The following is a 26,038-nucleotide window of genomic DNA, read 5'->3' on the forward strand; positions in this document are numbered from 1 at the left end:
CCCCTGAATTTTATTGGTTATTAGGTTCTTTATTATTTTTAAATATTTTTTATAAGTATTTGATGGTGAAAAATATGAACATAGCAAATTTGAGCTTAATTCAATCATATAAAAAGTGATAAAACTTAAGGGTTTTGTTGGGCTACACCACTTGGTGGAGCAGACCCTTAAAGTGTTCAACATTTTTGGACACTGAAATACCCTTGAATTGTATAAAAAATTTTCAAGGGTATTTTTAGTCATCTTGAAGGGTAGAGTGAATATTTTTATAAAAAAATAGTGGCATTATATTAGTAGTTAAAAACAATTTATGCATCTTGTGGGTGATGTTACACTCTATATCAATGATGTCATTGTCCATTATTGTTAATAAATGCTTTTGTTTTCGACTAGGGATTTTTAGTTTACCCTTGACAAATTACTTAAAATACCCTTAAACAAAAAGTTACTATACTATATGATAATGGTAGCTAAATGTCTAAAAATGTTAGCACTTTTAAGGGTCTACACCACATGAGGTGTATCCTAACAAAATTACAAACTAAAATACACTTTAGACTCTTAAAAAATAGAACTTAAATTGTAAAATATGAAGTATATGTTAACTTTGCATGCATTTTCATTTTTAATTTTCAAAATTTTATGTATAAATCTTCTTGTATTTTGAAATTTAAAAATTCGTGTCCTTTAGATTTCAAATTGGGTGGTTATGAGCATGTCATTGATTAGATTCAAAATTCAAAAAAATAAAAATCTTGAACTTCTTGACACACCCCAACCAATTTGATTGTTTCCTCCTTGTAAGAAAGGTAAATGGTATCGTAATATACAATTGCAAAAATTATACAATAATAATAACATGAATGAAATCTTTCTCCACCCTTAGTTCTTGGGTTATATATGTACATAAGTCTCTAGTAATTATTTTGAAAAAAATTGAGAGGAAAAACCTAAATTGTAACTGAAATGAAGGAAAGGACGAAAGTCAAGCATGTCTATATTAGAGCTTTAAAAATCGGTCAGGAGGATCCATCCAATCACCTACTGGTTCGATCATAGTTAGCAAATCGGCGATTAAGCGCCGATTTTTTAAAAAATCGGAAATTTTTTGAAAAACGTTAAAAACAACGTTTTTTTGAAAAGTTTTTCAAAAAATGCTTTTTTTTCATAATAATGTTAAAAACGTGTTTTTTGGAGAACGAATTAAATGGGCCCAAAAAAACGCATTTTTACTTGTATTTTTTTTTAAAGAGAAACAAATTTTTTCTTGATATGTGTAATTTCTACATATTATTTCCATAAAAAAAAATCCTAAAATGGAAATATTTATCCCCAATGGATTTATATATTGTTAGGACTTAGGATTTATTGTCTCTAAAATCACGTTCTTCTTCTTCCAAACCGCATTTACAGAATGAAGGTATGATTTTTTTTTTCTTTTTAACTTAAACATGTTGATCTCAGTAGTTATTTTGCAAAGAAAATATTGTTTGCTTGTAAATCATTGTGTAAAGAAAATTATTGTGTATAGAAAATAATATAAATGTAGAGTAAAGAAAACAATATAGATCCAAAAATCATATTTCTATGATGAATAATCTATCAGACTGTTTAGAAATATGTGAACGTTTTTGTTCAGGCATACCAATGGATACATTAATTTTAGGGCATCCCTAAATGCATACATTAAACCTTCAAGTGTTAAAATCAGCAATATACATTAAAAGAAAAAAAATCCTTTTCTCTTGCAAATTATAGAAATATACATTAAAAAAATATAAAATCAGCATTTTTTGTAAAAATGTATACATTAAATCTTGAATATTTAGGGCATCCCTAAATGCATAAAAAAACTTAAAAGAAAAAAAGCTTAAAATCAGCAAACCTAATCTTCATGCTTATGCAAATTTCAGAATCTTTATGCTCCTGTAAGTTTCAGAAAAAAACTCCATTGAACCACAATCTTCTTGCTCCTGCAAATTACAGAGAAAACCCCCACGAATCCCATTTCATTTTCTTTCTCTAACAGCGAAAACCCCCATTTCAATTTCTCTCACTAACAGGGAAAACCCCCTATTTATTTTCTCTCTCTAACATAGAAATCCCCATTTCATTTTCTCTCTCTTTCAAATAAAATCCCCATTTCATTCCTCTATGTATCTTACTGAGGAAACACAGGTCTTCCCATTTCATTCCCCCATTCATTCTCTGGAAACGCACCATTTCATTCCCCCATTTCATTCTTTGGAAACACAAGTCTTCCCAACTGCTTCATCCTCAACAATGATGCACTATAGATGCCCTTACAGCACTGGAAGCCATGGAAGTTCCTAATAGCTCAAGCTGCTCAACACAAACTCACAAAGCATTTTGAAGCAGCGATACCCTATTTTCAAGTATATAAAGTATAAACCCTTATTATTAACCATAGTTATAAAGTGACTAAACCATGGTTAAAGTATTGGGTATGTTGATATTTAAGTAGATTTTGGGTATGTTGATATTTAAGTAGATTTGATATTTGTTGATATTTAATTGTGTTTTTTTTTTTTAGTATGTGGATATTTAAGTAGATTTGATATTTGTTGAAGTATTTAATGGGAAAATTTATATGGTGTATGTTGGGTATGTTGATATTTAAGTAGATTTGATATTTGTAAAAAAAAAATGTGTCTATTTAAGGGTATGTTGATATTTAAGTAGATTTGATATTTGTTGAAGTATTTAATTTGAAAGTTTATATGGTGTACTTTTTTTGGTTTTTTTCTAAGTAGGTGTGATCTTTGTTAAATTATTTAATGTGAAAATTTATATCGTGTATTTGTTTTTTTGGTATGTACTATGTAGGTGTGATGTTTGTTAAAACATTTAATTAAGAAATTCATATGGTGTGTTTATTATGAAGTTATTATTTTATTTTTTATAAAGAGCATGAACGCCTAATGTGTGTATACTTATATATTCTTTTATTATTATTAAAAAATAGGAAAGAAGATACAATGTTTAGGTCAAGAGATCCATTTTGGGATTATTGTGAACAAAGAGGAGATAAATTGTATTGCAATTTTTGCGGTGAAGGATTTTCTGTTGAGATAACAAGATTCAAATGTCACTTGTCAAGAGAACAAGGGAATGATATAAAAGCTTATCATCAAGTACCAGATGATGTACAAGCTATGACTGTTTTGCGACACACGAGGTATCTTCTAAGCCTCCAAAGAAGAAGAACAAAATTACATCATATGTTCAAAATGTTGATCAATGTTCGATAAACTTAGGTACCTCTACTGCTAGTTCTCGTTTGCATCAAAGTTCTTTACCATCATTATTGAATGAGCAAAATAATGATTTTGTTGGCAAAGAAGTTGCTCATGCATTTGTTATGAGTAATATTGCATTTAATGTTATCAATACACAATCATTTGTCAATATGATCAATGCATGTATCAATTTTATTCCTAGCTACACATTACCAAGTTACTCATCAGTTCGCACTAAATTAGTACAAGAACTTAAGACAAATGTCGATACATATGTAGCTTCAATAAAAAAGTCATGTATTCAATCAGGATGTACTTTGATGTCAGATATCTGGTCGGATATGAAAAACCGGTCATTCTTCAATGTTGTTGCATCTTGTCCAATGGGATCAGTTTTTATTAATGCATTTGAGGTATCTGAGCATAAGGTAGCTGGATTATTTCTTGAAAAGATTCTTGTTCAAGTCATTGAGGAGTTAGGATCACAAAATATTGTTCATCTTGTGATTAACAATGAATCAAATGATGTACTTGCTGGTGATCTAATAGAATCAAGATTATCTCATATTCATAAAACACGGTGTGCTATTGATGGTTATTGATAAAAAGGTTATTTGGGTACAAAATATCATTAAGGATGCTAAGCTAATAGTGGATTTTATGTATCGCCATACCATTGTTTTAGAATTAATGAGAAATCACACTAATGGAAGGGAATTGAAAAAGTATGGTAAAACTAGATTTGCCATTAACGTTTTGATGGTTCAATCTGTATTACAAGTAGAAGAGGGTTTGACAGTGATGGTTGCGTTCTCTGAGTGGAGAGCTATGGATTATAGCAAGAGTAAAATAGTACAAAAATCACAAAATAATTCAAAGTACCAAAGTTTGGAATGATGCAACAGATGTAATTACTACATTAGCGCCACTTATCAAGGTGTTTCGTTTGGGTGATAGTGAGGGGTGAACCATGGGATATTTATATGAAACATTAGAAAGGGCAAGGGAAGCAATAAAGATAAAATTTAATGGCAATTAATCTAGGTATCTTGAATTGGTGAAGATATTCGAAAAGAGGAGAAAGGAAAATATAATTCGCCAAGAAAATATAATTCACCCCATTCATGCTGTTGCCTCATTTCTGAATCCGACTTTAATGTATAGTGAGTTTGTTAAACTTGATAATCATGAAATAAAGGCTGGTTTTACCTTGATTTCAAATTCAATGATCCAGGCAGAATAGAAAACTGTATTCTTTTCAGAGTTGTTGAAGTACCATACGCAGCATTCAAATATATTTGATGGTGTTGCAATGGGATTATTGTCAATAGCTCATTCTCATCACTATCTTCTTGATTATCAAGTTTTTGTATCTTCTTGTATTATTTATGTTTTTGTATTTTAAGAAAATAAATTTTATCTTACTTTTAATTCTATCTTGAGTATGTGGCTGAAAATTTCCTATTATGCAAGAGTTTGGTGGGAAGTATGCAGAGACAACGTTCCATTGGTTCGAATGGTTGCTATTCAGATTTTGAGCCAACCATGTAGCTCATCAAGGCGTGAAAGAAATTGGAGTGCTTTTGCGGCGACTCAAACCAAAAAAAAGAATAGAATGACACCAACTATGTTAAACGACTTGGTTTACATACAAATGAACTCGAAGATGATGGCTACATCGCGTAAAAATGAAATTCGAGATTGTAATGCAATTAATCTAGAACAACTTGGTTCATTACCAGAAGAGGTTTCCGAAAAGGTGGAACATGAGGACACCTCTCCAGATGATGATGATGATGATGCATGGTTGCATGACTTGGGGATTATACCTTTTCAAACTCCTAACTTTTCTTTTGACTCTACCATGCCTTATGCTTAATTTTGAATATTTCTAGTTACTTATGTATTGAATATTGGATGACTGGATGAGAATCATGAGTCATCTAAATTAATTGACATAATTATATTAGTCTAGTAAATTTTTTATGAATGGATTAGTTTGGCTTTGACATAATTTTTATTTTTCATAATTTCAAAATTTTTAACATTTTAACTTGTCCGATTTTTTGACTCCGATTTTTTGAGCCTAGTCCGATATATTGGTGATATCTTTACATGAAGTATTTTTGCCGATCCATATTTTTTTTTCCGATTTTTTCATCTGACTTTTTAAAATAAAAACGATTTTTTCTTGATTTTAAGGTAAGCCGATTTATTGAAAGTCCCCGACTTGTTAACTATGGTTAAGAGTCGAACAAGGGGTGACTCCAATTCTACCAACTTGAGAAAAAAAAAGGACAAAAAAGTTGTAAACTATATATATATATATATATATATATATATATATATATATATATATATATATATATATATATATATATATATATATATATATATATATATATATATATATATATATATATATATGGTTTCAATATTGGCAATTTTTGTGATAGCCTTAAAATATATTTGCACATTTAATTATAAACTTTAAAGCTACAAAAATAGTGTAGATTGAGCAATTTATGAAAACTTAAAAATCTTGAAAATTGATGGTCCAAAAATATGTTACAATATGCACTATTTTCAAAAATTGAAATCCATTTTTTTCTCATATCCATGCTTCTTGATGTCTAGATGATCAATTTGATAATATTTGAGGATCAAAACAACATCTTATAGTGAAATTTTTGTTGTAGGCTCTCATTTGATTGTTAGAGCCTAGGCTCTATACAAACTTTTCCCTTATAGAAAAAACTTCTTTAACACAATGTTTAGGTCTATTTGGCCGAGTTATGAGTTAACCATAAAATCAGATCGACTACTTCTTGGTTACAGTTTGAGTTAGGCGTTTCCGAGTCGGACCGTCGATATTTGAAACACCGGTCTAAATAGTAAATTTTTTGCCTTACGACTATCACTAAATATGGCAATGGGTAGGGGTGGTATGACCGTATATAGCTTAGCCCCAGGCGACTAAAGTTGGCCCGACAGCAAGCTCGGACCCAAAATCTAGGCCTTCCGTCTAGGCCAAGATTGAACCTAGGTTCATGATCCGGCCTGGCCTTTTTTTAAGTTCTTTTATGAATTAAGAAAAAAGTACGACCCTAAATAGTGCCTAGGCTACTGAATTTGGCCCAAAGGTCATGGCCATGCCTAAAATTGGCCCAATAAACTCGGTCCAAACATTAATCTTTTGCAATTTTTTGAGTCCAATCAAACCTGCTCTTGATGGCCAGATTAGTTGCTCACTATAATAGTAGTTTTCTCCACTACCATTGATCAATCTTAATTTTCCAAGCCTAGAATTGAGATCAACCGTCTTCAAAGCGTTTCGATCTTGTTTGGTTGGTCTTTAGATGTTTCCCCACCTGTTCGGGATAGTAACAGGAACGATTTAGATCGGATGGCTGAAAGAACCGAGACTCATAATTTAACTATAGGTGCTGCCATATAAAAGTTTATACTAAAATATTTGATTGTTTCGTTGAACCTGTTTGTGACAACAATTGGGTTAAAAGAGCTACTGTACCTCAATATATTTCATTGTCATGTGTTTGATGCTTGGCGATTTTACATGTTATAGACACACACAAAGACAACACTCCTGTTCGCTACAGTCACGCGCACTTCCTAGACATCCGATGTAAAAAAGGATGGTTAGGGTGAGTGATTCCAATTCATAATCCTCACTTATCAGCATAGGGTGACACACCCCAATCATCTTTCACTAGTTGAACAGCAAGGGAATGGGCTGCCAATAGGCTGAGCCTGACCCGCACTTCTATAGCCAAATACAGGCCCATCCTAGGCCCAAACAATTCCTTGAGCTGCTCTAGCCCAGCCCATAACCACACCCAGCCAATACACCTGTTGGCTGGCCTAGCATATGCTGTCCTTTTTACCCCTCTCTCTCTTTTTTCCTTCTTATCTCCCCTTAGTAAGGTTAAGGTCTAAGATGAAGTGATCCTTCTGGGATTTGGTATCCTGTCATGGGTTTTTTTGGGACTTTTGGGGCTTCTCAGGGGACTGAAAGGTCATATATGAGGCCAGTTTAGGTTAACACTTAAGATGGGCTCGTTCACTAAGAACCCTGTTGTGGAGGTTGGAGTTTCCTTTTGAGGCTCCAACTTTTCGATTTTTTGGCCAAGTACAGTTTTTTGGAGAGATAGCTACGATTTTCCTCACCTTCTCTTTCTCCCTCCGTTTTCTTCTCTTGTCCTTCCTCTAGCTTTGTTCTTATTGACCCCCTTTCCTACGCTTTTCCCTTTTAGCCTCTTTTGCCCTTTTGTTGGGTCGCGGTTGCTACAGTGACCCAACAAATGGAATTTGATCTTGAGAATATCCTCTTTTACCATAATTATGCCAAACAAAAGACCCTGTCTACAAAGGGCTTTGATCCTGAGAATATTCTCTTGTACCATAATTATGCAAAAAAAAAAAAAGATGAAAATGGCAACACCATATCTCACCATCCCCTAAGTTCTTCTCAAACAGCATCCACAAAGGATTTTGAGCCTGAAAGCAGTGTCAAAGAAACAGACTCACATTCTAATACAACCAAACCATCACCACTCTAGCTCGTATAGTCCAGGACCCGCCATTATTTTCTTCAATGAGAAGGATCTCAAGGTTGGAAACAAATTTGACCTCTACAATATGGTTGATAAAACGTTGGCAGCGACCTCCCCTCTAGCACACCAAGAAGTCGACTCCATTCCCTTTGCATCAGTTTCACTCGTTGATATGTTGCATCGCTTCTCGATCCCTTTGGACTCACCTCTAGCTAAGAAAGTAGCAAGGAGCCTTCACATGTGTGTGTCTCCCCCACAAAGGAGCGAACACAAGTTTTGTGCCACAAGCCTCGTGCCCATGCATGACTTTGTCTCATCGATCTTGGGGCCTAAAGCTAAACCCCAAGTGTTGGCAGCTACCTTGTACATTGGAGAGAATCGTCCTCCCCTTGGCACTCTTACATTGTGAAAGAGATTCTGCTTCGATTAACACCACCATATATGCCAGTATGTCATCCAATTAGTTACCCATTTACTGTGTTTCAATGCCATGCCGTGGCTAAAACCACGGTCTTGATGCTGAAGCTAGAAGGTGGCCTTTAAAGGCTTTATGAGTGTGTAATAAAAATATTTGATGTAGTGGAACATGAACTCATTAGGAGTGTGGTCCCTCATGGACCATATTAAAAAAACGATGCTTACTAATCCCGAATTGTGCTTGATGATATAGGCCAGTCAGTTGGGAAAAACCCATGTTACCTGGGCATAGAGAATAAATCGAGAAGGGTTCTGGGTTATCCCTTTATGAGGTCGGAGCTTATGCCTGGATGAATGAGCCGAGGGACTGTGTGACTCTTGTGTGTGATGGTGGCCCACAAAGACGAGGGCCAAAGGCTCATCCATGACTCATCATACGGCATGCATATCGATAGATTATTCAAGAAAGCAAGAAAGTCAGCTTTTAGGGTGAAGCGTATGCATGTGCGAGAGATACCCTTGTGCACCATAGAGATGTGGTCGCATCAGGTCTTGGTGATTTTGACTCGTCTCTAAGGGATGACCCGTAATCCACAGACTGGGATTGCGACCCTTTAGCTCTTCGGCCAGACATTGGTGCTGCTAATGATTCCATGCTTGGACTGTGGGTCATGGGAAATACTAGGTCGACTCGATAAAGCAAGTGTGACATATAGTCCACAGTTGAAGGTGGAGTGCCCCATGATTGTTGATTGAATTCCTAAGTCATATAGATCCATTTCTCATCAAATTAATTTAATTATGTTTGTTTTATAATAAAAATTATTTTAGAATTATTATTTGAATTTTTATGAATCATTTGATATTTTATTTGTAATATTTGGATTTATAAAATAAAAGATATTGATTTTACAATATTTTAATATTCAAATAAATATTCTAAAACATCTTTTATTATTTTTAAAATATAAAATAAAATTTCATAAAGGCCCATTGTGCACATGGGCCTACTATGTTCTAAAAGGTGGGCCCATGTTGCCCCACTAGGGTGGCACGCCCCACCCTTTTAGTACTTTCCATTTTTTTATATTGTTTCACATGGCCATATGAAGCCATGTGACTTGGAAAGATATGGTTTGAATTTTTGACTTGAGAATCTTGGAAGTTTTTATGGGAATATATTGACCATCTATTGACCAAATATTGAAAGTGAATATTGACTTGATATATCTTTGGAAGATTTTGTGAAAGTATGAGAAAAATTATGTTATTTTATGGAATACATAATATTTTACTTAGATTTAATTTATTTATTTTTTATTGATGAGAAAATAGTTAAGGAAAGGGAGATAATAGTCCATTCACCTTCCATAATATTGATGACCCATCTATTAAATGGATGGTTCAGATCTCTCACCCCATAAGTTACCTTGAATCTCAACAAAAGAGACAAACTATGAGAAACCCTAAACCTAATTTTGTACTATAAATAGGGGTGTACCCTGTATTCTCTACGCCTTTCTCTCTCTCTCCCACGACTCTCTCTCCTCTCTCCCATAAGGACATGCCCCACTCTCTCTCCTCTATCTTTCTCTGTCTCTCTCTCTCCTAACCCATAGAGGGGCTCTCCCCAACCCTAGGGTTCTAACTTTTCTCTCTCATCCTAAATATTCTAAGGGTTGGGTAATGTGGGGACAAGTCAAAATACTTTGGAGTTAGGTTTTGAGCTTGTAGAGATATAAGGGTGCATATACAGTTTTGGCCGAAATGTGCTTTTTCGGTTCGAGATTAAAGCTAGACCGTTGATTCTATGCCATTGGATAGTGGTGACTCGGTGTGGGTTGTATAAACCCGGTCGAGGTAATCTCCGACATCTTCTATTTTTGTTTCTTGCAATTTTATCTTTATATTCTCAAGCATAGTATTTAGTTGTTTCAATGACATCAAGTTATTATGATTTTGTTTTATTGTTATGTTGATTTTATTTTGATATATTTGTCGTTGTAATAATACTACAGGTAAGTGGTCTTTCGCCAAAGCAAAATAAGTGAAATAAAAAAAAAAAAAAAATTATATTCCTCGATAAAAGGTCACATAGATCTTTCCTTCAGCTTGTCACTTGGACACCTCTAACAGGGACCCTAACAATGTTTCTTTCAAGGTGCTCGCCATCACGCCAGGCTCTGAACCTGTTTGCCATTTCTTTCTAGAGAGTCACTTAGGCTTTCATTTCCACTTCTCTCGAAGCGGTCATGTCATCATGATCCTAACCATGTTGGATAATTTGAATGCTATCGTGGTTACATGTAATTGTGTTTCTGTGTTTGTAACAAAGGCATTCCGTATGTCGAAATAAGACCACCCGAGACCTAACGTTTTTTTTTTCGCTTTCCTCTTCTGTCAATATTGGCGAAGTTATTAGGAGCTTAGTGCTGCATGGGTCGTCCAATAAGACCACCCTAGACTTCACGTTTAGTTATAAAAAAGGAAAATTTGTTAAAAATAGGGATCGTATACAATAAGTCCATTTGAAATAGCGAGCTCACAATTATTTATAATCAATGTTTAAAAGATCGGCTGATTTTAAAAAAATTGCTCTACTAACTCGAGATTGGTTACTAGCCGATTCGGATTTGGCCTGTTTCCAACGATCATGTATGCAGGAATTGTTTTTCAGTGCACTAATCGGCCGACTAATCGGACTAATCGGCATTAATCGGCACTAATCGGTAATTTTTTCTAAAAATAAGCAGATAAGTGCACTATCATTAATGCAGAATCTGCAAAGTTGTCGTTATATATTTTTCCTTTCTATTTTTTTTTCCTTATTCTTCTATTTCTCTACATAAGACTTTATATATTATTACAAATTTATTATTTATTATTTATTAACGGCAGGGTTTGCCGCCTTGGGCAAGTAGACTCAAACACACCAGAGTTGGTTGAGTGTGACAGGGTGCCAAGCCCACACCACCAACCCCTAGAGGGGCACATAGACTCATATATGTGTGAGAGAGAGCGATGAAAATTTATCAAAATTTTCACAAAATGAAAGCAATCTTATACTTTACCTTAATTGAATTCCAAAATACAAAAAAATCAAACATGCTATTGAGTTGAAATATTATAATATTTTATAATATTATATCATATTATATTATACATTTATATATATATATTTATTTTATTAATAAAATTTATATTATATAGCATATATTGATTACATATTATATATAATATATAATATATAATATATAATATATAATATTAATATATATTTATTATATATTGATCACTGAAAAAGTATTGCTTCAAGTGCCTAATCATTTTTTCCGAAGGCCAATTATGCTTATAATATATATTTTATGCGACATTATAAAAAATAGTACATGTAAATTTTTAAACATTTTTTTTTCAATTTTCTTGGAATTTCTTTACCAAAATTGTATTTTTCAAAAAAATCAAGGCACTAATCGACCGATCTAGTTGGAATTGGTCAGATTAATCGGATCGGGCTAGGACCGACTGGTCGGCCTAATCTATTGTTTTGAACAGTGCTTATAATGCTCCGATGTGAAATCCAATAGCTTGGATATGTCACAAAGTTCGAGAAAATTTCGTTTGAACTTTGAGCTTGATCAATGAAATAAATGCATCCACCTAACTTCACATCCAATGGTCAACATTAATTGTAATCACCTTGTAGAAAAAGTAAATGGTCTCATTATATACTTTCCTATTAAAATATCCTTGGGACATGAATTATTCGAAAAGTTACCCTTTTGGCGCAATTCCAACTCAAGACAATGGGCATTTTCATTTGTATTTTAAATTTTTTAATTTACAGAAATAAGATTTTGCATAACTCCTTTTTCGATGTGTGGTTTAATAGCTTATGCAGCAGCTCACCTCCTCCCTCTACTTTTCTAAACTCGCCACCCTTATTGTCGCACTTGATATAGACAGTCCGAATATCATCACTGGCTATGGTCCCGGAGAGCAGATAAAACAAGGCTAATACATCTGATAACGACTTCTTCAGCTTGCAAACATAATCTTCTGCATAGCCATCTCTCTTGCTCTCACGAGAAGCATGGTAAAAGAAGACAACTTGACTTAAAAATTACTAGTTCAAGTTGGTCTATCAAGGAGAGCTTCAAGCAATGGAGATGAGGAGTCGCAGAGGATGGCTTGATGATGGTGGATCTACGGACATTCACAGTCAACTTCGTTGACAAGAGGAACCTTTTAATCGATATGTGCACTTAAACTAAAAGTCAGTTGCAGAATATAACAACGTTCAGGCATCTCCTTTAAATTAGTGTAAACCAATGGGGATGCCTGAAAAATTAGTGGTTTTAGAACTGAGCTTGATCCGTATGTCTAACCCCAAAATGTTATATTTTGAAGGCATCTCCGGTAAATTAGTGCAAAAAACTAGGGATACCTGAAAAATTAGTCGCTTTACCATGATGAGCTTGATGTATATGTGTACTTACTAAAATCCAGTGGACTTTGTTGCATATCCAAAGTATAACAATTTTACAGTTATTTTAATTTTACAGGCATCTAAAATAACCGGGGATGTGAGCTGATATATTTACTAAAAGGTAGTGGATTTTCCTTATGCAAATATATATTTTTACCTAAAAAAGTGATATTTGAAAAACAATCTAATGCACATTTCCGAAGATATGGAGTTTTTGCTTACTATATTATTTAGTCGTCTCTTATTATTTTATATAGGTTTGAGAAAAGTTTATATAAGGTTACAACCTTAAAATGTAGAACTACGGATGCACCTAAAAATTCCATAGTAAAGATTGTTTTAATGTTGGAAAACCCTCTAATTGATTATCTCGATGTCGAGATGTATGACCATAAAAAAAAAAGATTTTGAGTCCCAAAAATGGTGCATCTTACAACACATTATCTAGACTGTCCATTGTCAAGAGTTTCATATGTTTATAGATCTACTTAATTTTAATCATTTTTGGAGTTTAAAATTTTATAATTAGATTTGAAAATAGATTTTGAGATAATCTTAAAAATATTTTACATCAAAATTATATGTTATTATAAAGTTTGAAGGTGCGCCTTAAATGGATTGTTTAAGGTTGCAGGCTTATGGAACCACACCGTTTAGTTTTTATTATATTTTTATTTTATTCTATTTTTTAAGTTTCATATAGCAACTAAAACACAATGGAATTTAAGAGATAACTATGTCCCGACTCTAGTTGAAGCCCCGCGTTCCAACCGTACAACACTCATTCTTTGATCCGTCAAGGACGAGTCTGCATTCCCAAACATTGAAACAACCGCGTGCCAATCACACTTGGTGGCAGCTAGACTTAGTATGCACTACCCACACTAGCACCACGACCTTGTATGTACTACACATACAAAGATAGAAATCAAACACACCACAAGAGAGGGACACATGAGTTAGCTTAAGAGCCTTTAAAGATCCACTAAGTCGATTTATTGATTACGAGATTTGAGTATTCCTCAATCTTTTGAGGCTATTACAAATGAAAGGTCATCCTCCTTATATTGACTCATGACTTTATAATTAACTTTAAAAAATTACTCACATGGCACACATCCAACGACTAGGAACCTTCTGGCCTTTATAACGCCCTAGAGCCCCTCATACAATTCAGCCCTTAGGATGCATCTGGAAACCCACTAGAACCTTCATGAGATTGCTAGACTACGGTAGAACCTTTCGAGCCTAAGTGATGCAAATCAAAATCTAAAATAAAATTTTAATCAACAAGATTTTGATCTGTTTCATTCATGACACTTTTATACTAGCAAACAACATCAGCAAAATTAACCACATTTAAGACAGAAATAAAACTCCTAACGGAAAGCACAAGGAGAAATAACAAAAAGCATGAATACGAGTATTCCAATATATGCCCATAAGCAAAGCAGAAGAAAAACATCTACAAAGGACTCTTCCTCTCATTCTACACAATTTCAAATATCACTTTTTTTTTGCCATTCATCAAATTCAAACCCCCTAATACATGGTACGTACCTCCTATTTGTGCATTAAAAATGTGCTTTTGAAAGCTCCTTCCAAATAAAATGTCCTTATAAGGAAATGACTTAACCAAGCATCACAATCTCCCATCCCAAAATCTTTCTAAAATAATTTTTTATGTTCCTAAAGATTTGCCTACAAAAAGTTAGTAAACCTCTTTTCTACCCACATTAATCTTGAAGCTAACTCTAAAACTGATCCAAAGATTTGCTTCCAATATTTACTACAATCGAAAGAAATATAATCACTTATCAAACCCTAGATTGACTTTATCAAATTAAAGATTGTCATGCCAAAAATACATGGACTCAATCTATAAAGACGGATTTTATCAATCAAACCAAAAAACCCATACTAATCCTATTTTTCAAAATTGATCCTAATAAAATATACCCATAACTTCTAAAATAAAAATAACAAAAGTAAAAATAAATTTTAATCAACCAGATTTTGAGCTGCACGTGCCCTCAAGGTACACTCTCACAATAATGCTGAGATCGCCACAACACGTGTTGGGGGGCCCCTCCTGTGCGGCCTTCTGCTTGAGTACGTTGCTCCCGCTGGCTTCAAACCCAAAGATCCTAGTTACGACAGATTGAGTGCTCCTAGATATGTTAGAGAGGTAGATTGATGTTAACAAGGATGTGTTAAAATAGAGATTGTCTTTTTACTGTCTTTCATTATGAGGTATTTATTCATAACATTGTATAAGATAATTATTTTATTTTTTATCCTAAAATATATGAGTTGTTTTTGGGCTTCTCTTTCCCTCTCTAGGGTTTTGGGAGTTTGATATGGTATCAAAGCTCCGCAATCCTTTACTTCCCTTAATAGAGCTGTATTCTCTCACCACACACATCTTAAAATCAAAATCTACCCTCCATCTCTCTCTTTAGGAGGCCGCCGCCAAAAATCTTAGGTCATCGAAAATCTTAAGTGGGTTCTTTGTGCTTTTTCTTTCTAAAATCTCAGTGGTCTCTCCACCTGCAGTGGCTTCTCTAAAATCTTAGTGGGTTTTTGTGTTTTCCCTCTCTAAAATATTAGTGAACTCTCTAAAATCTCAGTGGGTTTTTGTGCTTTCCCTATCTAAATTCTCAGTGAGCTCTCTACCTCTCTAAAATCACGGGAAATCTCAAGTGGGTTCTCTCTCATGAAGGGTAATTTCAAGCCCTCTTTCCGAGGGGTAATTTCAGGTCCTCTTTCCCTGAGGTCTCAAAAGCTCAGGAAACCAAAAACAGGGACACATAAACTACACCTTGCCCTGTCGTTGCTGCTGTTGCTGCTGCCCCAGCTATTGATGTCTCCGGCATCGGGCACGAAGATGTCTAGGCCTAACTTCACTTTCTCTTAACATCGCTGCTGCTGGCCTTGTTGGAAGTGCTTTTCCGGCCATCGCCCCTCTCTCTCTCACTTGCGGGGCGGTCTGCTGCTGCCCCAGCTTGCGTGAGTATTGTCCCCACTATATATCCCCACTATATAAAAGCTTGTGTTAGTGAGATTCTCTCGCTTAGGTCCCCACTATATAGAAGCTCTTTGTATTGGGTTTTCTTGAAACTCAACTTTCCATGTCATGTTATCTAAATGCAGCAATAAAAATGATATTGAAATAGTTCCTTTTTGGTGAGTGCTTTATTTCCAAAATATCAAAATGAAATAGTTTTTTTTTTGGTGAGTGTTTTATTTTCAAAATATCAAGTGAAATGGTTCCTTTTTAACTCTGGCCTCCCAAAGCTTCTCATCTTTTATATATATTAAACTCAGTAGAGATAATTATCTTAAATGGAATGCCCAAGTTTCAAATTGTATTGAAAGCCTGAATCTTAAAAGCCATCTTGATGGATCTAATCGGCCATGAAATGATCCTGTTTTTGAAGTACCAAAAGAAAATTAAGGTACCCAACTTGAACCATCAAAGGACCTCAAATTTCTAGAATAGCGAATGAAAGATAAAACATTATTGAGTTGGTTACTTTCTACTCTCTCCAATGACGTGCTCACATAAGTTATGCACCTGAATACCGTTCAAGAAGTGTGGGAGACGCTTTACGACACATGTCAAAAGGAAATAATTGCCATTGCTCTCCAACTTAAAACAAAATTGATCAATTTACAAAAAGGCTCTCAATCAATGAGTGAATACCTCAACAAGTTCAAAACTATATGTGACCACCTTGCAGCAATTGGTAGTGCAGTAAATGATCAAGATGTAGTCCTATATACCTTCAAATGTCTTGGTCCAGATTTTAAGTCTTTTGAGACCTCCTTGAAGACCAAACCACCATTTCCATCTTTCTTAGAGCTTCGTCTTCTCACATATGAAGCTCGGTTTGTATCTTTACCAGTTATTGAAAGTAATCCTCAAGCCTTGGTAAACACGTCATCAGGGTAAAGAGTTGGATTCGTTCGAGGAACTGGTTGTTATGGAAGCAAAGGAGGTAGAGGTCGCAACCCAAATCAGCAAGGCATTCTTGGAGCCAACCCACCTTTTCATCAAACTCCTTAACCAAGAATGGGCATGATACCTCGCGTAACTTGCCAGTATTGTGGGCGACATGGACATATTGCTAAAAATTGTTGGGACATCAAAAATATTTCGTCATCCCACAATGCGCTAGTACATCATTTTAATAATCTGTCAACCATTACCGCAACTGATCATTCCTAGGTTTATGATGTAACTGCTCATATGACGGATGACAACTCTAAACTTAGAGGTATGATTCCTTACCATGGTTCTTGTATGGTATTTACTGGAGGTGGTACTGCCTTACCTATAAGCCATACTGGAACTTTGAGTATTTCCAGTACCTTTGATTCCTTAAATATTCCTAATGTTTTACTTGTTCTCAAACTAAAGAAATAACTCATATCTGTATTTTTGCTAAAGATTTTAAATGTTGTTTGGAGTTTACTCCTCATGGTTGTGTTGTAAATGGTCTACAAAATGGGAAAGTGATTGCTGAGGGGGTGCCGAGAGATGGTTTGTATGTGCTTCAAAATTATCAACTCTACGGTTTTGCTATGATTATCACCAAAGCTAGGGAGATGAGCTACTTTGTGGTATGAGCTCCTAGGTCATCCTAGTTTTATTACTGTCTGTCATCTTGGAAGAGAATTAGCTCTACTTAATTTTGTTGATGATTTATCTTTTGGTTCACTAGTTAGGAAAAACATTCTGAGTCTATACTTGACTCTTCTAGCATAAAGTCTAATGCTCATCTTGACTTAATTCACAATGATGTTTGGGGTACAACCATAGGTGCTTCCTTATCAAGGTCTAAATTTTATGTTATTTTTTAAGATGATTGCACTTGATTTATTTGGTTATATTTTTTGAAAAAAAAATCTGATGTGTTTTATTGTTTTATTAAATTTCACGCCTATGTTGAGCGTCAATTTGCTCGTGAACTCAATGCTTTTAGATCTGATAGTGGAGGTAAATTTAGCTCTCATATTTTTAAAGAATATTTGAGTCAGCAGGGAATTCTTCATCAATATTCATGTCCATATACTCTAATACAAAATGGTGTTGCTGAACGCAAGCACTGTCACATTGTTGAGAGTAGTCTTTCCATGATGTATGCAAGTGGTCTACCTCAATTCCTTTGGCCAGAAGCCTTTTCCACTGTTGTATACCTCATTAACTGATTGCCGAACTCTACTTTGGACTTCATATCTCCCTTCCAAAAGCTCTTTCGTAGTAAACCATATTACTCTTTTATCCGAGTATTTGGTTGTGTTTGCTTCCCACACATTTATTCCTCTCAAAGATAAAATTGTTTTCCTAAGGCTTATGAGTGTGGGTTTATTAGGTATAGCTCTGAACATAAAGGTTATCGATGTTATGGCAAAGTGTCAAGACGCTTTTTTATTGCAAGACATATAACATTTGACGAATGTAGGTCTTACTTTAAGAACCAGTGTTCCCAAACTAATACAAATAATAGCATTTCTTCAATTACAAGAAAAAGTACACTCCAAGCTCTTATCTCCTCCGAAGTTACAGATGAACCATCTCAACAACACCTTCCTCATCAGTCATCGCCCCACTCAGACAGGTCAGATCAACAACCTATCTGCTCTGCAACTGTTTCACCACCTTCTTTTCCCTCTCCTACACCAAACTCAAATGCATCCACCATAGTGCAACATGATTTATCTGAAGAACCCTTAGCAGTTTCACCTATACCACCACGTCGTTCCTCTCGTTCCACACAACCTCCTAGACATTTGTCAGACTATCAAATTTACTCTGCCAACATTTCCTCTATTGACACCACCTTTAAGACCTTAAGAACAAAATATCCCATTGAAAGTTATACCTTAGGAGAGAGATTGTCTCCCAATCATCAAGCCTTTACAATACAAATTTTTTAAATTCGAGAACCGACCACCTATGAAGAAGCTGTTTCTGACACGGGGTGGTTGGCCTCAATGAAAGAAGATATTCATGCACTTAAAAAAATCACACTTGGGAATTAGTGCCACTGCCTCTAGGAAAAAATATAGAGGGCTCAAAATGGGTATACAAAGTTAAGGTCAGGTCAGATGGCTCAGTTGAAAGATTGAAATCCAGACTAGTGGCCAAGGGATTTAGTCAAGAATATGACATTGATTATGATGAAACTTTCAGTCCAGTTTTGAAGCACCCACTATTCGATCCATCCTGGCTCTATCATCTATGTTTAATTGAAAACTCAATCAACTTGATGTGAAAAATGCATTCTTTCATGATGATTTGAAATAAGAGGTATACATGCAACAACCCAAAAGATTTGTAGATCCCTTACGACTACATCCTGTCTACAAATTAAAAAGGGTGATTTATGGACTAAAACAAGCTCTTCGGGCATCGTTTGCGAAATTTAGTTCTCTACTCCATAGTATTGGTTTTCAAAGAAACAAGGCTAACTACTCCTTATTTTTCAAAAGATCATCATCAGGTATTGATGTCCTTCTAATTTATGTGAATTACATCTTTTATTGGCAATGATATTAAAGGCATTGAACTTATTAAGAAAGAATTGAACCTAAACTTTGAGATGAAGGATATTGGAGAATTAAAATATTTTTTGGAATTGAAATTCATCAAACTGCAAAAGGCACTGCTCTCACTCAACACAAGTATATTCTTGAGTTACTTCTAAAACAACGCAAGCCTATTTCTACCTCGGCTAAAGTAAATAGGAAGTTAAGGAGTGAAGAAGGGGAATTGTTACCTAATCCTTTATTTTACAGAATTGTAGTTGGCCGTCTTCAATATCTCACATTTACGCATCTTGACATTGCTTATGCAGTGAATACAATATGTTAGTTCATGCAGGCTCCTCGATAGCCTCATTGGGAAGCCACAAAATGGATTTTGAGGTATTTAAAGGGTTCTATACATGAAGGCATATTCCATCCTTCATCTAGTTCACCTCACCTCAAAGCATACTCTGATGCTGATTGGGCTGGACGCCCTAATGATCATAGGTCCATTACAAGATTCTGTATCTTCTTAGGAAAGAGTTTTATTCTCTGGAGTAGGAAAAAACAAGTCTCAGTATCTAAATTTAGTATAGAATCAAAATATAGAACAATGAGTATTGTCGCGGTAGAAATTACTTGGCTACATATACTCCTTAAGGAAGTTGGTGTTTTCACAATTAAACCAACCATTCTAGCTTGTTATAATGAAAGTGCCATGCACCTAGCCACCAATCCTACCTTCCATGCTCGCACTAAACACATAGAAGTTGATTATCACTTCATTAGAGAAAAAGTTGCATCAAGGGCTATTTTCATGACCTTTGTTCCTTCATCCTATCAGCTGGCAGACATGTTCACTAAAACACTAACTAGATCAAGAAACCATGAGTCCATAGACAAGATCTCGACACACAAGAGTATGCTCGGCTTGAGAGGGGATGTTAAGGAAGATATTATCTTTCGTAACATTGTATAGGGTATTTGTTTATAACATTGTACATGGTATTTGTTTTATTTTATACTCTAAAATATTCGAGTTGTTTTGGGGGTTTGTATGAATGAGGCAAGGGTTCTCTTTCCCTCTCTAGGGTTTTGGTAGTTTGACAGGATCGAGCCACGAAACAATGTGATTTGTTTCAAGTATTAAAAAAAAAAAACACTCAAAAATCAAAGTCTTATCTTTTTTTGAAAATAATAATAAATTTTATATCAAGAAAATTATCATGAGTAGCTTTTTTGCTTGAGGGAGTTAATGCACATTATAGTCTCGCGAGAACATGTTACTCGTGCTAATCTAATTTACTCATGTTCATAGTGATCTTATCTCATACGCCAAATCATCTGCTCAACATGGATATGAGGGTTTGTGTTTTTTATTTTATTTTCGTACTTTTGTAACTTTAAATTTGGTATTTGGGCTTTATCGTATACCACCACAATTTAATATTATTATTATAAAAATAGTGTGTGTCGAAACCCGTGTCAAATTTGCCTAAAACAAGTGCTCATCAAATTTATTCATGTTCACAATGATCTTATCTCATACCCGAAGAAAAATCATCAGCTCAACATGGATATGAGGGTTTGTGTTTTTGATATTATGTCACCGCAATTTAATATTATTACTAGAAAAATAGTGTGTCTCGAAATCAATGTTTGTAAAATTGAACCGGAACAGTTAACCTGTCAAGGGGTTGGGAGCGGTTTGAACTAGAACCGGACTGACCAGGGCGGTTAACCAGATTAACCGGTCAAGCAGATTTTTTTTTTTAAACAAAGGTCAAAAACCTCCAAAAAAATAAAAAAAAAATAGAAAAAGCTAGATTTAGTATATACTATCATATTACATACATTTATCTTACAAAAAAAATAATTAAAACTTTTTATATAAATTAATATTTGAATACTATGGAGATATACGAGACAATTTATAATTTGACATTAATATAATTAATGATGTTACAAAATCCAACTAACAATGGCTAGTAGTAATGAGAGTAGCGAGGGAGATCATAGTACCTATTTCCTTGCTACAAAAATTGCATCGAACTCTTCCCTTATTATTTACTTTTTTGCCATACTGCCATGTCACATCTCCCCTCCTCATCTTATTATTTTCTTGTAAATTTTCCTGAACATAAAATTTCATTAAAAAAATTTATTTGAGACATTTTTGCCTCAATATTTTACCTCAGCAAGTGCTCTTTAATAAAGCGTTACAAATTGATCCATCCCTTTTTGCATAATGCAACTCAAGGTAATTAAGCATACAAGTATCCACACAAGAAATAAACAAATAAATGAAGTGCAAACAAAATTTTGTTTTTAAAATTAAAATATTTGCAACAAGGACTTATATCTACTTCTTTATGGGCCATAGAAGATGCTAATAAAAGAAAAAGTAAATTATGAATGATGTAATAATATATGCTTCTATACTGTTTTAATGTTATTTTAATGTTGATGTTGAAAGAAGTTGTTTTAATGTTGAAAAACCCTTTATTACGGTTTAGAATTGGGTTTGAGAGCATATTTTCTTATAGCATGATCTTCCCAGTTTTTCGAAGGGTTATGAGTCGAGGTAGTAAAAGAGAGCACCTCATTTACTCAGTAACTTGGTTATCAAATGCAAGGTGTGGGTCAAGGTGTTAAGTGCTGCTTCAAATGGCTAAATCGCATCTTTTAAAACAATATGGCCAAATCGATTTTCAAATGGCCAAATCAAATGTTCAAACCTCATTTACTCAATAACCTTTTGAGTTGGGTTTTAACATGAAAAAAAATATATATATATAAGATGGCATCTTTAAAATGTAGAATTAAGATGCATATTTTTTTAAAAAATAAGTTAACATTTTATCCATTTCAGCATGTGGAAACATGAGAGATGAGTAAAACACTTTTTAGTTTCTACCTCTTTTCTTCATAGAGGCTAATAAATATATTTCAGGAGTACGAAGTTGCAACAAATGATAGATAACTTGTAACAAATAAAAAAATAAATTAGAATAAAATTTCACAACCAAACAAGAAGTTGAGAACACAGACAACAGGTACACCAACAGTCATTTATCAAATTTTTCATCAAAATGAAAAAAATCCACACTAATCCCATAAACCAGCAATACATGAACAAAAAATAGGATTGAGGAGCAAAAAAAATGTTGCACAGTTATAGGAATGAGGAGCAATGAGACTTGAATCGATGGGAATTAAGGAGCAAAACAAAATCATTACACAAATAAAAAATAAAAATAAATAAGTAGTTAGAGAAAAATAATGAAGCACTATTGATCATCCATGAAAAATAAAAGCAAAGTTGGTCATTGATAGATTATTCCCCTAAATTATCATGACCATGAATCAATAAATAGCCTTCATAACTAGAAAATAATCACCTCGACAACAAAGATAAGATATTAACCTTTTTCCACATAATTTGTGCCTTTCGTAGACATACAACTTAAAAATGTAGAATTAAGATGAAAAAAATTATATAAGATTGCAATTTTAACATGAAAAACATATTTTTACACCCAAAATATATAACATTAAAAAAGAAAGAAATGTTTTTTTTTCTCACATTCATCACAAAAAAACATTATTTTGTTAAAAAAAAAATATAATATTAAAAACAATCCAACAAGCTCACCAAGAATATATAAAGTTAAAAAAAAAATATATATATATTTTTTCTCATATTCATCACAAAAAGCATAGTTTATAAAAAAATATATAACATTAAAAAAAATCCAAGAATCACATAAAAAATATATAACAGTAAAAATAAAGAAATGTTTTTTTCTCATCTTCATCACAAAAAAACATATTTTTTGTAAAAAACAAAAAATACAATATTAAAAACAATCCAACAAGCTCACCAAAATTATATAAAATTAAAAAGAAAGAACATGTTTTTTTTCTCATATTCATCACAAATAACATATTTTTATAAAAACAAAACGTAATTTTATTAAAACAAACAAATTTTTTTAAGAACCCTAAAATCGAGCCAAAGAATACATAAACTTTCGAGTCAAAATCAACCCCAAATCTTTCATTTTTTGAATAAATTTACATGGGGATATGATAGATACTTCAATTAAGATTCAAATGCCCCATATTTCATCAAAATCCATTCACTATTGAGATTGTTCTTCAAAAAATGGTGGATATTTCACTTCACGAAATTTTCAAAACAAAAACATAGCTAAAAAAATTCATATAAATAAATTTACTCAATGATAAATCAATATACCTAATTTATTCGGTTGATGAAGCCTATGATCAAAATTCACCGATAAATTCGAAAACAAACGATCAATACATGGATCAAAAATCAATTTTTTTTCATCGAATATAGATCTTCGCTGCTGCTTATTTTCAGCCAAAATCAACCTCAAATATTCATATTTTTTGACAAATCGAAATAGGCAAAAGCTTAAGGCTTAATGCATCAAAGCCCTCCATTTTCATGCATATTCATAGGGTATTGAAGCTCATATTGATAAAATGGCGAAAATGTCACAGTTTCATAAATCCGCCATTTTCAACCCACAAAAAATCGTTCTTCTTAGATTTTGATTCAATAAAAATTTATTTGTAGAAAATTTTAGGTGTATAAGTGCAATAATTAATCGACAAAAACAAGAAAAGTCAAAAATTGGAATAAAAAAAGGCTGCAAAACTTGATTCACGGTTTCTGTTACAAATAACGCCCACTATTTCAGATTATACCGTTTTTTACGTTATTTCGGGTGTTATATCATTAAACTGGACCGGTTTTGGTATCGAAATTTTTTGGAGAGACCGAGATATCTATTAGTACCACAAAAATGGCCTTAACCGGAGTTGGTACCTTACCGGTACCGATCTAACTGGCCGATTCCGGTTCGGACCGGTCAGTTTTGCGAACACTGGTCGAAACTCCGATTATGCCTAAAACAGCAAGCCCCTCGTGTTTTATTTTCATACTTTCGTAATTTAAGTTTGGTATTTGGGCCTTATTGTATGCCACCGTAATTTAATATTGTTACTAGAAAAATAGTGTGTGTATGGCCTAAAATAGCAAGCCGCCCGTGTTTAGAAAGAAATCAGGTGAGTGGGGCGATTACGACATAACAAATCGGTTTATGACATCACAACAGTTAGTCGCCTGTGTTTTATTTTCACAGTTTTGTAACTTAAGTTTGCTATTTGGTCTTTGTCATATGCCTCCACAATTTAATATTATTACTAGAAAAATAGTGTGTGTATGGCCTAAAATAACAAGCCGCCCGTGTGTATGGCCTAAAACAGCAAGCCACCTGTGTTTAGAAAGAAATCGAGTGAGTGGGGTGATTATGACATAACAAACCGGTTTATGACATCACAATGGTTTGTTGTATCTATGAGTAATTTATACTTGTCAATCTTCTTCAAAAGCTTCGATGTGAGATTTTAATCTTGGTAATTTTGAAAATATAATATAATATACATATATTTATATTAAACAATACTACAATTCATGTTGAGTGGTATGGTCGGTAGCACCTTCCTTTTCTTGTTAAGGGGTCTTAGTTCAAACCCTCGGGACAACATTTGATTTTTTCTCAAAAAAAAAGAAGTTAATAACATATATATACTAAAGTTATATTGACAAAAAATAAAATATGACAAAAAATTGAAAGTTATTTTGACAAAAAACTTAAAATTACGACAAAAAAATAAAAATTACTTTAAAAAAATAATTTGTTTTTTCAAAAAACATAAAAGTTACATTGACAAAAAATAAAATAAAAGTTATATTGACTAAAACAAAGTTACATTACAAAAAAAATAAAAGTTTTCTTGACAAAAAAAATAAAAGTTATAACAAAAAATAAAAAACCTTGACAAAAAATAATTTTTGTCAGAAACATAAAAGTTACCTAGATAAAAAAAAAAAGAAATTACCTTGACAAAAAATTAATAGTTATGACAAAAAAATAATAGTTATGATAAAAAATAAAAGTTACATTGACAAAAATATAAAACTTACCTGGGCAGCACCATCTTTTTATTTTTCTATTAAAAAAAGAAGAAAATACCACAAGTATTTATTGGTAAAAACTAAATAAAAATTAATACAACAAGTATCATGCTTCTCAATCATACATTTGAGCTGCATTTATTATAGAAACCTTAAAAAATTTGATTTTTGAAAACTGAAAAATTAGAATTTTAAAAATTGGTGCTCATTCTAATAATTTCTACATTGATAATAAAAGAAAAAAATTATCTCTACAAAAAAAATAAAAATTATGAAAAAAACAAAAGTTCTCTTGACAAAAAGAATAAAAATTACTTTAACAAAAAAATAAACTTTTTGTCAAAAAAAATAAAAGTGGCCTTGACAAAAAATAATATAAAAGTTATTTTGACAAAAAATAAAAGTTATGACAAAAAAACTAAAAGTTATCTTGATAAAAAAATAAAAGTTATAACAAAAAAACATAAAAATTACCTTGACAAAAAAATAAATTGTTGTCAAAAACTAAAAATTACCTTGACAAAAAAATAATAGTTATGACAAAAAAAAAAAGTTACTTTGACGAAAAAATAAAAGTTACCTCGACAGCGCCAGCTTCTTATTTTTCTTATCAATAAAAAAGAAGGTAATATAACAAGTATTTATTGTCAAATAATAAATAAAAAATAATACAACAAGTGTCATGCTTTTCAAGCACGCATTTGAGTTGCATTTATTCTAGAAGCCTTAAAATATTTGATTTTTGAATCTC

The 26,038-nt window shown here is 33.1% G+C and overlaps 1 protein-coding gene across 1 annotated transcript; it reads left to right on the forward strand.

Moving 5' to 3' along the window:
• Window positions 1-7,919: 7,919 nt before the first annotated feature.
• Window positions 7,920-10,607, forward strand: LOC110006951 (BURP domain-containing protein 3-like). The gene is made up of 2 exons (XM_020665135.1): window positions 7,920-8,226; window positions 10,363-10,607. Exons 1-2 carry the CDS (start codon window positions 7,920-7,922, stop codon window positions 10,605-10,607), a joined length of 552 nt encoding a protein of 183 aa, XP_020520794.1.
• The last annotated feature ends 15,431 nt before the right edge of the window (window positions 10,608-26,038 follow it).

This window comes from Amborella trichopoda, chromosome 6 (assembly GCF_054954075.1).
Source record: "Amborella trichopoda isolate Santa Cruz 75 chromosome 6, AtrichopodaSantaCruz75HAP2 v2.0, whole genome shotgun sequence".
Taxonomy (NCBI): Eukaryota; Viridiplantae; Streptophyta; class Magnoliopsida; order Amborellales; family Amborellaceae; genus Amborella; species Amborella trichopoda.

What these genes read in the sequence shown, in the direction of transcription:
- LOC110006951 (XM_020665135.1), top strand. Translation starts at nt 7,920, where the DNA reads ATGGTTGATAAAACGTTGGCAGCGACCTCCCCTCTAGCACACCAAGAA. An exon ending in AGAGAATCGTCCTCCCCTTG is followed by an intron (nt 8,227 to 10,362) that starts GCACTCTTACAT and finishes TCTTTCCTTCAG; the next exon opens with CTTGTCACTTGGACACCTCT.